This window comes from Brachyhypopomus gauderio, chromosome 2, assembly GCF_052324685.1.
Source record: "Brachyhypopomus gauderio isolate BG-103 chromosome 2, BGAUD_0.2, whole genome shotgun sequence".
Classification (NCBI taxonomy): Eukaryota; Metazoa; Chordata; class Actinopteri; order Gymnotiformes; family Hypopomidae; genus Brachyhypopomus; species Brachyhypopomus gauderio.
In genome coordinates this window covers 43,036,056-43,050,291 of record NC_135212.1, presented here as the reverse complement: position 1 = coordinate 43,050,291, position 14,236 = coordinate 43,036,056, and the positions used below count along the sequence as shown (strand labels likewise).

At 44.1% G+C, this 14,236-nt stretch overlaps 1 protein-coding gene and 1 long non-coding RNA gene across 2 annotated transcripts; one reads left to right on the top strand and one right to left on the bottom strand.

Annotated features, from left to right (window-relative positions):
• Positions 1 to 84: 84 nt before the first annotated feature.
• On the top strand, positions 85 to 12,059 carry mpp2a (MAGUK p55 scaffold protein 2a). The gene is made up of 13 exons (XM_076996733.1): positions 85 to 742; positions 4,096 to 4,144; positions 5,338 to 5,438; positions 5,869 to 6,021; positions 6,148 to 6,303; positions 6,414 to 6,641; positions 7,889 to 8,020; positions 8,151 to 8,253; positions 8,962 to 9,030; positions 9,358 to 9,519; positions 9,915 to 10,117; positions 10,207 to 10,335; positions 10,652 to 12,059. The coding sequence occupies exons 2-13, from the start codon at positions 4,114 to 4,116 to the stop codon at positions 10,826 to 10,828; spliced, it is 1,644 nt and encodes a 547-aa protein (XP_076852848.1). The 5' UTR covers positions 85 to 742; positions 4,096 to 4,113; the 3' UTR covers positions 10,829 to 12,059.
• Positions 7,546 to 12,663, bottom strand: LOC143508308 (uncharacterized). Its single transcript, XR_013129314.1, has 3 exons — positions 12,429 to 12,663; positions 8,051 to 8,198; positions 7,546 to 7,965 (listed from the first exon to the last, which is right to left on the bottom strand). It is a non-coding gene; the product is annotated as an uncharacterized LOC143508308 (long non-coding RNA).
• Positions 12,664 to 14,236: the final 1,573 nt, after the last annotated feature.

Here is a 14,236-nt window from a genome sequence, read left to right as displayed (position 1 = left end):
ACACTCTGTGATAAATTACCATGAACGCTTATCTGTAGCAAACAAAATACATTGGTGTCTATATTCTGGAATAGTCCGATATCATTGATTATTCATAACCGGAAGGTGTCATCCCCTTAAATCACGTGTATGTAAACAGTCATGTACACAATAACCTACGCTTTCTTACGCGAGGATATGAGCTGTGGGGTCCCAGCCTAAAGAACAAAATCAGGCGTGTATAAACAAACGCGATATAAGCAGATTATTTTAACAAAAACATTTTTGTTAGCATTTAGTTTCTAATTTATTAACCGTGACCCAAAATTAAATAAATCCAATAGTCCAATAATCTCACTTTGAATTTGTAGTTGAGATAAAAGCACACGAGGCGAGAATTTTTGGTAGCTTATGTTTTTCCACGTTTTTTACGCTTCAAAGAAAATAATGAAAATAATAACGTAAATAATGAGGTTTGGCGTTTATTAGTGCTAATATGTTTGTTGATAACTTTTGTTTTTGTATTAATTAGGCACCATTTGCATAATCTGGTTATGTAGCATAAATGACAATGATAAAGCGCAGACTCCTCCAGACTGCGCGCTGACGGTTCTGAGGCTGCAGGCTGGCAGCTCCCACCTAGCACACAATGCAATGTTACCTTAACATCACGCAACGACCGCCGCGATTTGACGCTTGGTAGCGCTTCAGACAACCGGTCTCACCAAGACTACACTTCCATACGACCACCGATACAAGAGAGGTTAGTTTTATTCCGTATATTACTGCGTATATTTGAGTTTTTCCTACGCGTTTCTCTTAACTCCCTCTTTCAGTAGATTCTCACAATTTCAATGGTTCCCATTGCATTGTGTTTATTGCTGCTGTATTGTTATTGTCGTTACATGACCAATAATTTCAGGCTACTGTGCATTAAACGTGTTTAGAATTTTTGGTTTTCCTTTGTTGTGTTTCTTCACTGGTTGTAAAATGTAGTCGGGTGTAGATTAATTTCCATGCGGATTCGTATCAATAGTGTAGTCTATTGGCGACACACGCACCCGTCCATGTTGTGTGTGGGCTACATACGCATGACACTTCTGTACGCTGTGTAAAATGGAGCGCCGTATGATTAGTGGATTTCTAGCATTCTGTGGTGTTTATAGGTGGTAGCATCCTCATGAGCTTCGTGTTTACTCGCAGAAAGGTACGACACCACAAGAGGGGTAATGAGAAAGAAAGAAAACTTCATAGACGGCAGTCAGTTTGCTACTAAGAAAACGTATGCCCGACGAGCGTGATTATTCTTAATAATAATAACTATTATTATTGTTGTTATCATAATAAACATAATTATTATCTTAATGGGTTATTGTTCAGCCGAGTAGAGATCTCAATTCTTTGCAGTTTGTCAAATTGTGGTATAAATCACCACAGATGTTCATGATAGCCTGGAGGACTAAATATAGTCCGTCGTGCTCGCCAGGTCTTGCCCAAGGTATCGACATGCCAAAGCAGAATAGAGCTTCGGGAGCAGCGCCTGATACGCACGTCTCTCCGACGCGCATTTTCTAGAAGCCCGAGAGATCGTTCTTTAAATCAGCTTCTGAGATTCTTACAGTTGGTGACGCAAACTAAATAGAATCCGATTGGTTCTTTTTGAGTGACCGAGGTCCCGTGATACTTTGGTCCTGCCTGGGCAACAAGATGATACACTGGAAAAGAAAATAGGATAAAAACGGACTTCTGCCACTGGAGTCCGAGCGTACAACGAAGTCTGAAAGGCTCGAGCTTTGCTGCTGGTGCACCCTTGAATGCACACAATAGAATAAAACTAATTATTATTCTTTTCATATCAGAATGAATATTCATGAGCATTCAGTGGGAGCCTCGGTGGGTAATTCAGAGAGAATAATGGGATGTTGTCGAACGGAGGAGGGGGCCTTTGTGTGTGCGTGCGTGTGTGTTGTTTGTGTTCGCATGCATTCGGGTGTGTGTGTATGTGTGTGTGTTTGGGGGGGCGGGGCAGATGGGGTGTGGCCATCTCAGCCCATGGGAGCAGATGGCATACAGGAACGACTGTGATGAGGGAAGATCTGTCTATGCACGCGTGCTGGGCTACCGTGGCTGTGTTCTGGGTGAGTGGACCGAGAAGGTCCACACCTCCACGGCTCTCCTTGGGGATCTCACACAGCTGCTCAGACCTCAGCCACTTCTGGCTGGAAAGAGTCCACTTGGCAATAACGCCAACACTATGGAGTTACTTCTGTGCCATAACCTTCCACTGTTCTTTTGGGGAAGTCTAAAACATCTGAAATTAAATGCACTCAGTGCACACTGATAACTATTCTTTTATTCTTTTGGATTACAGTATATGATGGTGTATTTATTTCTTTTAGACTCGGGTTGTTTTCACCATGTTGTACAATATACGACTCACTCTGGAAGCTGGTGGTTAGATATCAAAGATTTCTGCTTCCTGCTTCCTGTCTAACATGCATTTTTGAACATAGTCCAAATGTGTTTTCAGAATTTACACACATTTTGTTCCAGTATACTTAATGTGATTATACATGGTATTGAAAAGCAATATGAAGGAATGTGAGTGCCTTGTTGTGAACTATTGCTGAATACAGAAATGTTTCAGATCAAAATGTAATCAAGATTCATATACTGTACATTTTAGAAGTGAGATTGTACTGTATTGTATAATTATTTGTGAATAATGAATATATATAATGTAAAAATGGCCCTGTCATAAAAAATTGATAGAAATATTCTGTGTAGAATGCTGTCTGTTCCCAAAACTGATTCAAATTTGCAGAGTTTGAATTGTTAGGAGTTTTGTGAGGACTTTAGTTTTCTATACATTTTGTGTAAAGATACATGTGATGCTTGGAGCTATGCAGTGAATTTAGTGTATCGTGTGGTGCATGTGTGATGCTAAAACCACAGTGTATAAAGCTGTGGACACTCTCTGAGACTCTACTGACAGAGTTTATGAATTGCTTTGATCTCCCAAGAGGCATGCATTTAAATTTCTCTGTGTTAAAAAAATGTAATATGTTTTCATGATATTGCCATTTGTTCTGGAATGTTGCTGTGATGATACTGAATTCCTATATTTGAATCTGATGTGTGAATGTAATAGATCTTTTTGTGTGTGTAAAGTTATTGAGATTTTTAAACACATTAAGCATTTACACATGCACTTTCAGGAACCCACCCCCACTGATCAGGCCCACCCTTCCAGCCCTACTGACTCACACTTATGAATATGTATGAGCGATATGAATATGTATGAGCCAGAAGTGTCTGCTAAGGCCTGTGTGCAGTGGCCATACTGTTCTTCATTGTGAAATGAGGTCCTTCAGCCCTTGTGGCTCTCTATGAGTGTCTGCAAATAATGAAGAAATCAAATGGGCTCTTCGTTGGACCGTCACATTCTGATGTTTTTATACTTTAAAATTTCAACTTCCTGCATTTGTAGGGCAGATTCAGGGTGATGCAATAAGCATAATCACTTTAGTGTAATCTTAAAGAAAGGGAAAAAAACCGATAACATGTGGTTTAAAAAACCCACCTAATGTCCATTTTTAAAAACAAACAAAAAAAAGAAATCTCATGTCCAGTTTGGCTGTAGTGTAGGTGCTGTAAAAGTCATGTATGGTAGCTCCTAAATGCTTGCTTGAGTCTTCTCTGTGCTGTCTGTGTTAAATGCTTACTTGACTCATCTCTGTGTTAAATGCTTACTTGACTCATCTCTGTCCTCTCTGAGTTAAATGCTTGCTTGAGTCATCTCTGTGCTCTCTGTGTGCTTGGTCTGCTGACCTGAGTCAGAGTGATATTGTGTTGGCGTTATGAAAACCACAATACTAGAATCATCAACTTTTCCCATCATAACAGAGATTTTTAGTCTGTGGAGCTAATTAATGGACTAAGCAGTAAAGAACTAGATCATCCCTTGCCTGCCCTCCCATATAGTACAGAGTAACAATGCCTGCTGGTGGGCTCTAACACAGGTGTGTCTCTCAGGCATGTCTTCTCTGTCTCCTTTTGTTTATCACACTCATTCACAAAGTAACCATATCAGTATCTCTCTCTCTCTCTCTCTAGTTCTGGGAACCAGCCATCATGCCTGTAGCTGCTACTGGCACAGAGCCTGGTGAGTTCTCCCCTTGTCTCAGGGCATTTTCCTGCCTATAGTTCATTTGTTCTAGTCAAGATCAGTTTCCCAAGTGCAAATAAAGGCATTTACAACAAACCATGTGAGAACGTTCTCTCCACCTAATTGGTCAGACCTGTCAGGGGCATGAGCAAGAAAGAACAGGTCCTGTGTTTGGGACTGGTGCATATTTCTATGCAGATTAACATGGAGCAACAGCAGATATGGCATTTGTTCCTAGCTCTAAATAATTATCTAGGGATTACACTAGGCTAGACCTGACTACACTAGGCTACACCTGAGTAGACCTGACTACACCTGGCTAGACCTGACTATCACAGCCATTTAGCGGAAACTTGCAGAGTACACCTGATAGTCATACTGAAGTCAGATCACATCCTCACCACAAATGCACTGCTTCAGAGTTTGCTTGAGATCGGACCAAGACCACTTCCTCTTAAGGGGAGTTTTGGTTCGTATCCAAGTGCAATTACTGTTTTCATGCCTAAACAAATTGTACCAAGGGTGAAAATGAACCTGACTCCCTGAAATCCTTCCATGATTTGGGTTCTCCTGTGATTTGAGGCTCTAATATCCCTCTTGCCTTTTGTGAAACCTTCAAGACGTAGTACAAGATCTGGTCAAAGATTAAATCCTGCAACAACTTTAGATTGAACTGCTTTCCTTTAACATAAAAAAATATTGTTCACCCATAACAGCTGTACAAGTGCCAGAGCACATATGCCTCCGATCCTTTTCTGTAGTAGAGAAAATTGATTTTGTCCTTTTGCATTTGTGTCAAAGGATTTGTGAGTTGCTGGAACAGATTCCCTCATTAAACCTTTCACAGGGACGAATGTTTTGCCTCATCTGTGCTAAATAATGAAAGAGTTTCATGCATAAACATTAAGGAGCTAATATCAGATAATGAGATGGGGGGTGGTTGTTATTGAAGCTTGTCGTCATTTTTGAATTGGGTTGTACAGTCTCTTGTGGCTTAGGACTTCATACATTGCACACTGTCAAAGTCAGTGGAAGAGTACATGTGCTTAAACGTTTTTTTTTTTTGTCTTCTCTCTCTCTTTAATCTCCCTCTCCCCATTCTTCTTATTCGCTCACACTATTTTTCACTTTCTGTATCACTCACTCTCATCCTTTTACTCTCTCTTTCTTTTCTCACTGTCTCTCTCTAGCTGTCTCGCAGGTTCTGGACACACTCAGCAACAGCACCAGCTCCACCACTGCAAATGATCTCGATCTCATCTTCCTCAAGGGCATCATGGAAAGTCCAGTGGTGAGACTGCTGAACCATACAACCTCAAAACAAACACACGCACACATGTACACACACATGTTGGACCACCTTAAAATTTTGAGTTAACCAAGTATCATGATTAAATATCATACTTAATAAATATCTTGAAATATCTTAAATATAATGAAATATTGAGTTACAGATTAACAATATGTTAAGTCATTCATTCATTCATTCATTCATCTTTCAAACTGTTTAGTCCAGTTCAGGGTCATGGTAAGCCAGAGCACAGGCAGCACAGGGTACAAGGTAGAAGATGATAACTCAATTAACTCAAACTTTTTAAGGTAGCCCCGACATCTTTTTTTAACAGTTAGCTTTTATTGTAGCATTCTAAAGCTACCTCCAAGCATCTGAATGTTGTAGAATGATTGTTTCTGAAGACACCACCCTGTGATTGTTGTGCCAGAGTGCCGAGAGCCCGGAGGAACCTCGCCTAGAGGCCGTGAGGGATAATAATTTGGAGCTGGTGCAAGACATCCTGAGGGAGCTGAGTCCAATCAGCCACCGCAGCAACACAGCCGCAGAGCTCTCGCGCATCCTCAACCAGCCCCACTTCCAGGTGCGAGTCCCGGCTTGTGTGAGCCGCCCCACTGACCGGTCGCACAACTACCCACCTGCACTTCACAACCACATCATATTACGTTATGGTGTTATTTCATTTCTGTCCTGAATGATTGGTTCACAGTCTCTTCTGGAGACCCATGACTCTGTGGCTTCTCAGACGTGCGAGACTCCGCCCCCTAGCCCAGGGCCTTTTAGGGAGGCGACCGTGGCGCTCCCACCTGTGCCTGCAGACGCTGTGCGCATGGTGGGCATTCGCAAAGTGGCCGGAGAACACCTGGTAGGGCTGGCGGTCTGTCTCAACATCTATACTACCTGAGGTCTCCATGGTGCCTCCAGTAGGTGGCGTGGTCAGCCTAGCACTGACGATACGTGTGGGCTCCTTGACAGGGTGTCACTTTCCGGGTGGAGAACGGAGAGCTAGTGATCGCGCGTATCCTGCACGGCGGGATGATTGACCAGCAGGGCCTCCTCCACGTGGGTGACATCATAAAGGAGGTGAACGGCAAAGACGTGGGCGACGACCCTCGGGTGCTGCAGGAGGTGCTGCAGGAGGCCAGTGGAAGTGTGGTGCTCAAGGTTCTCCCCAGCTACCAGGAGCCCCAGCCTCCCCGACAAGTACTGCACACACACAGGAGCCTCTGATAACACCTTTGTGTTCATTGTGGACTTTTAAAAACCCTTTAAGAGTCTGTGGCACAGTCGACTCTGTCAGTGCTACGTTATAAATGACAGTCCTAGTTTCGAACTGTCTGGAATGAAACTGCGACATAGAACATGCTAATAGTTTGGCAATGATTTCACTAATGTCTTAGGAAACCCAGAATTTGGGAATCAGTGCACTACAGGTGCTGCGTTTTACTGATGTCATTCTAGAACAGTGTAGGAAGGGGAGTTCACTAAATAAACAGGCTGAATTACTATCAGCACATACGACGTCACTTGTAATGCATTAGTGGTGATGGTCTTTGAAGGGCAAAATTAGGGATTTCACATGCTGATGACTGTGAATCTGCACCCTTCCCCCGGGCTTCATTCGCACGGGATCCGTTCACAGATTCATAATTACAGGGTGAAGAACTCCAATCATGCAAACCCATCAAGCCAAATGCCAACAGGCTGGGCAGACGACTTGTTTCCGGTCTGGAAGTGTACGCGTGTCGGTCTGGCGCCGCGAGGTGTCTGGGTTCTGTTCGAGGCTCCTGGGCTGGCGACACTTTAGAACAAGCGGCGCACGGAGGCGCATATAACTGGCTTCCTGCTCCTTACGTGGTTGTCATAGTGACGGCCCAGGTGTTGCACTCCTGATGGGTGTCTGGGCCGGTGTGGACTGGGAGAAGCTTCACCGCATCACCCGTAACCCTAGTGACCGCGGCATACGTCAATGGCTGCATTCCCATGCACGTTTGCCTCCAGACCTCAGAAACAGCTGCAGATGCATCTCTGGGCAACAGACCCAGCAATTCCACATTTAGGACACTTAGAAAACAGGATTGGATGACTCAGTCTATCATCTGCCATGAATAGCATCTCTCCTCCCATTTATTTCTCGCAATTTTCTCTTAGGCATGAACAAAATGTACAAGTGGCCCAGCCGTATCATCAGGGCCTGATCAAGGCTGTTTGAAGCCATAGACTATGAAATAGTTCAGGCCCCCTTAAAATGAAGATTTTATAAACATTATGACAGCACAATTAATTATACATATACATCAACTCTGATGCAACAAAAAACAAACAAGCAAACTGGCATGCAATCTGAACAGGACTATCAAAAATGACAAACTGACTTTAAGCCAAATATGTGAGAAATCCATGTAAGTGAAGCATGATCTTGGTTAATGCTGGACCATCTCCATGCTTAGGTCTTTGTGAAGTGCCACTTTGATTACGACCCAGCCAGCGACAACCTCATTCCCTGCAAGGAGGCAGGTCTCCAGTTCTGTACGGGAGACATTTTGCAGATTGTCAACCAGGACGATGTCAACTGGTGGCAGGTACAGCAGAGCGCGACCATGACCACACACCAGGGATTTCCAACGCCGAGTCTGAAATACACCACAATGCTTCGGGTTTTTGGTGCAGAGTTCAGGGTGTGTTGAAGGTGGTGTGTGTGTGTATCTGCAGGCTCGGAGGGTCGAGGGCGGTAGTGCCGGGCTCATCCCCAGTCAGCTGCTGGAGGAGAAGAGGAAAGCCTTTGTGAAGAGAGATGTAGAGCTTGCCCCTGCAGGTAGCTAGTCTCCATCACCCAGTGGCAAACTCGGCTGCATTCACATTACAAGCCACATTGTTTAATTTGAATTGTTTGCTCAGATCGGATTTATCTAATTTTGATGGTTCAGGTTTACGTTTTGCATGGCAGTACAGCAAAGTTTGTCAGCTATGCATCAGACTGAGAATGTGGACAAATGACAGCAAGTGTGGGCTGGTCGCTTCCTGCTGCACCTGCTACTGTTTTGATGACATATAGGCAAAATGCCACATGAGATTAGATCTGCCCGTTCTCATTAAAGTCGCATAGACACAAATCGGATATATGAAAGTGACTAAAGTGATTTTAAAAGATTGGATTTATGTGTCATCATAGCCCTGCAAAAACCTGATTTGTGTCACACTAAAAGCTAAAATAGTATTTTGGTCACTTCAGGGTGGTAATGTGAACAGAGCCCTGGAGTCTCCATTACTAGTGGCAATCTAGATTCTCCATTGCTAGGGTACTCTAGAAGCCTCAGGCTGCTTTTTTCCATGAGGTCCTATTCAGAGATTTGTTAACTGTTAATGCTGTTCCTAAGAGACTTTGTAAGTGTTAAATGCCGTTGCTTAAATACGTGGACAGATTTCAGACTTCAACCACATTCAAAATACTGAAAGTCAAACATTTCCAAGCGTAAATATATATAAGCTTGGCTGAGCTGAAGGGGGCACTGCTGTGTTTCAGGCACTCTTTGTAGTGGCATTGGAGGCAAGAAGAAGAAGAAAATGATGTATTTGACAACCAAAAATGCAGGTTTGTTTTCCCATCATTTTTCCATTTTCTTCAAACTGTCTCAAATAGCTATAATCATCATGTTGGAAATACAAAAGGCACAGAGTCAAGCACCATTATTCTTTTGGTATCAGATTGCTCTAGAAATCCAGAAAAGAAACTGATAGGCCAAGTATGAACCAAGTGTGAACAGGCCAGAACATTCTAGGCACTTCCTGACAAGTAGGACACATCAACAAAATGCTAGTGTGTCGGGATCTGTTGGAGAGTGTTAGCTCAGAGTGTGTGTGTGGCCTTTCCCTTTGGCCCTACGTAACGCCATTCTCTCTCTCTTCCCATCCTCCTCAGAGTTTGACAGGCACGAACTGCTGATCTATGAGGAGGTGGCCAGGGTTCCGCCCTTCCGGAGGAAGACGCTGGTTCTGATTGGTGCTCAGGGAGTGGGCCGGCGCAGCCTGAAGAATAAGCTTCTGGTGTCTGATCCTCAGCACTACGGGACGACCATTCCCTGTGAGCGCCACACTGAGCCTACAGCTTTCACACACTCACAGGCTGTTTACGGTGTGGGGACAGTGTACAGGAATCAGGCCTGCAGTGACCTGTTTACAGAAAGGTCTTTAATGGAGGTGGTGTTCAGACGTGATTAGCACTAATGATTAGTTACGGTTAGGATTAGATGTGCCAAACATTTTATGATATACATATATTTCTTGGATAATTTTTTACTGTTAAAATACAGTCTGCATTTTTACCAGGGACATTATTACTTCATATGTACTTACAGTACCCACATGTATGCTAGAAAAATCATTTTGTGACATAATTAATCACAATACTGATAACATATCATCAAATTGCCTATCCCTAGTAATGTTTAATGATGATTTGACTGTGTAACGCTTCAGACACTTCGAGGAAGGCGAAGGCAGGTGAGAAGGATACTACAATGTACGCCTTCACATCCAGGAGCAAAATGGAGGCTGACGTGAAAGCAGGGCGCTACCTGGAGCACGGAGAGTATGACGGCAACCTGTACGGCACCAAGATCGACTCCATCCACGAGGTGGTGGAGGCGGGCCGCATCTGCATACTGGACGTCAACCCACAGGTGAGAGCGTCCACCCCACGAACAGCAACAAACACCGCGATGTGGTGAACTAGGTGAACACCTTCTTAATTGCAACGCTTGTGGTCTAGGCTCTGAAGGTCCTGAGGACATCGGAGTTCCTGCCTTACGTGGTCTTCATCGAGGCTCCTGAGTTTGAGGTGCTGAAGACCATGAACAGATCGGGCGTTGAATCAGGAGTGACCTCCACGCAGCTCACGGTGCGAGACGCCGTTCACACCTGTGGCCGGCGCTTTGATATTCACGCCAGCGAGAAGATGCTCTTATCTTGAGCAAATTGTACATTTATCAGGAGGACAGTGTGTGTGTGTGTGTGTGTGTGTGTGCGCTTACTGTAAAATGAACACATGAGTTGCTAGCATCTTCCTGTCCTTACTTCGCAGCGTGCTGGCAACTTTAACTAAAGCCAATAGTGAATCACACAGAGCTTTCCCATGCAATATAACAAGCAAAAATAAAAACCGTGTCGGTCCTGAAGGGGGCACCAAAGCACTGACAACCTTCCTTTTTTCGCAGGACACTGAGCTGAAAAGGACCGTGGAAGAGAGTTCCAGGATTAAGAGAACATATGGACACTACTTTGACCTCATCATTGTAAACCAAAGCCTGGACGAGACGTATCGCAGCCTCAAAGCCTCCATGAAAAAGCTGAATGGCGCCCCCCAGTGGGTGCCTGTTGGCTGGGTGTTTTAAGCACCATACACCAAAAGACATACGGGTGTTCTGGAGCTTTGAACTTCAGACCTCACCCACTTTCGGTTCATTTACAGAGGAATTAAATGTATTTTAATTTTTAAGACAAGAGGTTTTTCACAAGTTCAAATGCAATCCTGGTGCTGTGTGTGTATGTGTGTGTGGTTTCTGCACTCATTCTACGTCACTGTGTGCTCCCTCACTGCTATACACGTGTTTATTGAGCGACAAAATGACGTGTCAGAACCATAGCCTATGGTCAGAACAGGAATGTGTATGGCTTATATTACGCAAAACTGGACTTTTAAAGTTTTAAAGTTTCATATAGGCCTACTGGTAAAATGGTTGAGTCAAGAGAGCTTAGCTCCAGACTCAGGGCCGTGCTGTTCTCCAGCTGTTTTTAGTACCAAACACGTTTCCATGAGAACAAAACATGCTCTTAAGTTCTGGTGGCAGAATAGCAGACAGAACCTCTTACCATTTTTTCGTAATATATCCATGAGAAAGGCATTAGGTACCGGTTTGATGTTTTTCTGCCAAATTCTATTTTTATTACAAGGTTCTATTTTGTATGGAGCGTGGCGTGGCTTTTCTAAGGTTTTTCATGCATGTCCGTTGTATTGTATAGCTATTTATTTATTTATTTAGTCTGTCATCTAGTGGATGATGGTGGAGCATATTAGCAATAGGCCCATATGTTTATTCACTCACATTGTCTCACTTTCAGAATGTAATAATCGTGTATAGAAACTCAAATTAGTGTAAGTTTACAGTATGTCAAGTTGAATGTAATGGAATATCGATCTAATGTTGAACATCCAAACGGGCTCGCCAACGATGAGCCTACAATAACATGCATGCCAGAAACGTTTCCGTTCAGACGTATGTGCTCACTGCATGGAACTTGGTGGGAGTAAATCCATCCTGTGCTTAGAAACATTATTCATGTATGCTATTCGTATACAAGTCTATGAACTGATCTCCATACTTTTAAAAACTGGTCTACGGTTGTACATGAAGTGTGAAAGCATTCAAGTACTGGCAGCTATCGTTTAATTAAGGGCATATTGTTGAGATATTTGAATAAACAACATTGGATTTGTTAAATGATATCCATCCTCTTCTACGTGACGTACATTCAATGTATAAGCTAGAGCAGATTATCTTTGTCCTACTTTGCTTGCCGTCACTGTGTGTAGTTTAAAGGGAACATTTCTCAAATAAAAATCTACAAGAGTTATGTCTCAGTACAACTGCGTGCTCTTTCACACAGCATTTCTGCTCGCAGCTCCGATCACGCATTGGGAATGAGGGAACGTTTTATTGCTGATCAACTCAAATGTGTGGTTCCGCCCACGGTGGTCTGAAAGGCGCTAGTTGTTCATATTACATGGTGCTGTAGTCGCGTGATCTTACTTACCGTCTGTAGATCACAGGTCACTCGGTGCATGAAAACGAAATGAATGCATCGTTTATATTTTATGTAACCCCAGTTCTGCTATGTACTGATCTTGTGAGGCTAAACCTAGGTTATATTTTATATCAGTTTGATGATTTTGAGGGGAAAAAACATAGCTTGGATTCCTGCTCGAAAACTCACCTTCTGTTCTCTTGCCGCTGCACGTGGGTGTTTGGGCCTGTCGTGGTGCTCCTGGTATCAGTGCTGTTCACCAGGAGAGGGCTGGAGAAGAGAAGCGTCTTCTGCGCTGGTCACCAATCACAAGCAGAGAAAGTGCCCAAGGTGAGAGACTCTGAAGAAACGCGGGTTAATTCGAAATCTGGGGGCCCGGTCATTTCATTCAGACTAGTGATGGGAATTTCGGCTCTTTTTAGGGAGCCGGATCTTTTGGCTCAGCTCCTCATAAAGAGTCGGCTCTTTAGGCTCCCAAATGGCTCTTTTTTTGGGGGGGGGGGGGGGGGGGGCGACGCCGAGCCGCCAGCATCGCGTCGCGTGGGGGCGTGTCCAACATCGCTGGCATGCAGCATGTGACAGATATGCAAATCACGTTTTTTAAAGCAGGACGCAGTATTTATTTATTTTAATCTATTGATGACAGGACACACGATTATAAAGGAGTGCATGTAAAAAACATAGTGTGTGTATAAAACACATATAGTATATACACCTAAAATGTTTATGTAATTTTTAAACTTTTAACCCCAGACTCGAAGATCAAACAGGAATAAAAAAAAATCATAACCAATAACAGGGACACATCGTAAAGTGCGGGACATCCAGAGACAGCCACTATCAATCTCTCCTCCATTTTGCAATCGGAACAAATAATCAGTAGGAACCAAAGTCAGAGGTGCGGTTTCGGAGGAGGGTGCAAACATACTTTCTGATTGGTAGGCTCCGCCGCGCGTCACTGCTCATTTGCATAAAGTTGAGCCGAGCTCAACTTGTTCGCGTCGCTCGATTCGCTCACTGATTCGCTGGGTGTCGCTCACTCTCATTGAAAATGAATGACTTCCGGTCGCCGTGTCGCTTTCGTCGTTTTCGGTGTGAACGCAGTTAGAGGGGAACCGGCTCGGTCTTAGAGGGGAACCAGCTCTCGTCGTTCACTTAAAAGAGCCGGCTCTTTGAACCGGTTCGTTCGCGACCGACACATCACTAATTCAGACAGACAATTTCAAACTATGAAATTGCAGAAGAAATGTTTTACTGAGTTGCAAATCCTCTCTAATGTCTCGGTTTGATCTGAACCCATGAGACCATGAAGCCATCAGTAATGAATGAGGTGTAAATGTCAAAGCTTCAGTCTGGATGGGAAGGTTAATTTCACCAACTGGAGTAGCGTGACAGGGTGGGAGGTGTCCTGCGTCCTGCTGGATGAGCGTGACAGGGTGAGAGGTGTCCTGTGTCCTGCTGTACGAGCGTGACAGGGTGGGAGGTGTTTTGTGTCCTGCTGGATGAGCGTGACGGGTGGGAGGTGTCCTGCGTCGTGCTGGACGAGCAGCCGTCTCAGGTAGGTTTGGAGCTGAACCAAAACAAGAGCACAGATTAGCCAGACGACTGGATTGGGAAATTTTGCCATTGACTTCCAAGGCCAACTTGAGAGGTCAGTTCCACAAACACACTGGGCATAACCTGAAGAGGCTTCGTTGTATGTTTTGGTTAGCATTAGCCCAATGGCTACAGCCTAGGGATATGGACTATAGGAATAGGACTATTCAGTTTAATATTTAAACCCATCAGCTACAGTAATTCAAGAGTGTGGACACACACACATGTTGAATCCACAGAAAGCCGCTAGGCTGTCTTGGCTACTCTGTTGCCGGGGGCTTTGCGGATCAGAACCTGCTCTGTGCTCAGATCAGCCTCCACCAGTTCCTCTCCCCTGATGGGCTGGACACCCCAAGATCACCTGCATGTCCTCTGCTTCCCTCTTTATGGCATGAAGACTC

Excerpts from the sequence above, each read along its gene's own strand:
- mpp2a (XM_076996733.1), top strand. The coding sequence starts at position 4,114 with ATGCCTGTAGCTGCTACTGGCACAGAGCCTG. Across the intron at positions 4,145-5,337 it reads TGCTACTGGCACAGAGCCTG|CTGTCTCGCAGGTTCTGGAC; the intron begins GTGAGTTCTCCC and ends GTCTCTCTCTAG. Across the intron at positions 10,118-10,206 it reads TACTGGACGTCAACCCACAG|GCTCTGAAGGTCCTGAGGAC; the intron begins GTGAGAGCGTCC and ends CTTGTGGTCTAG.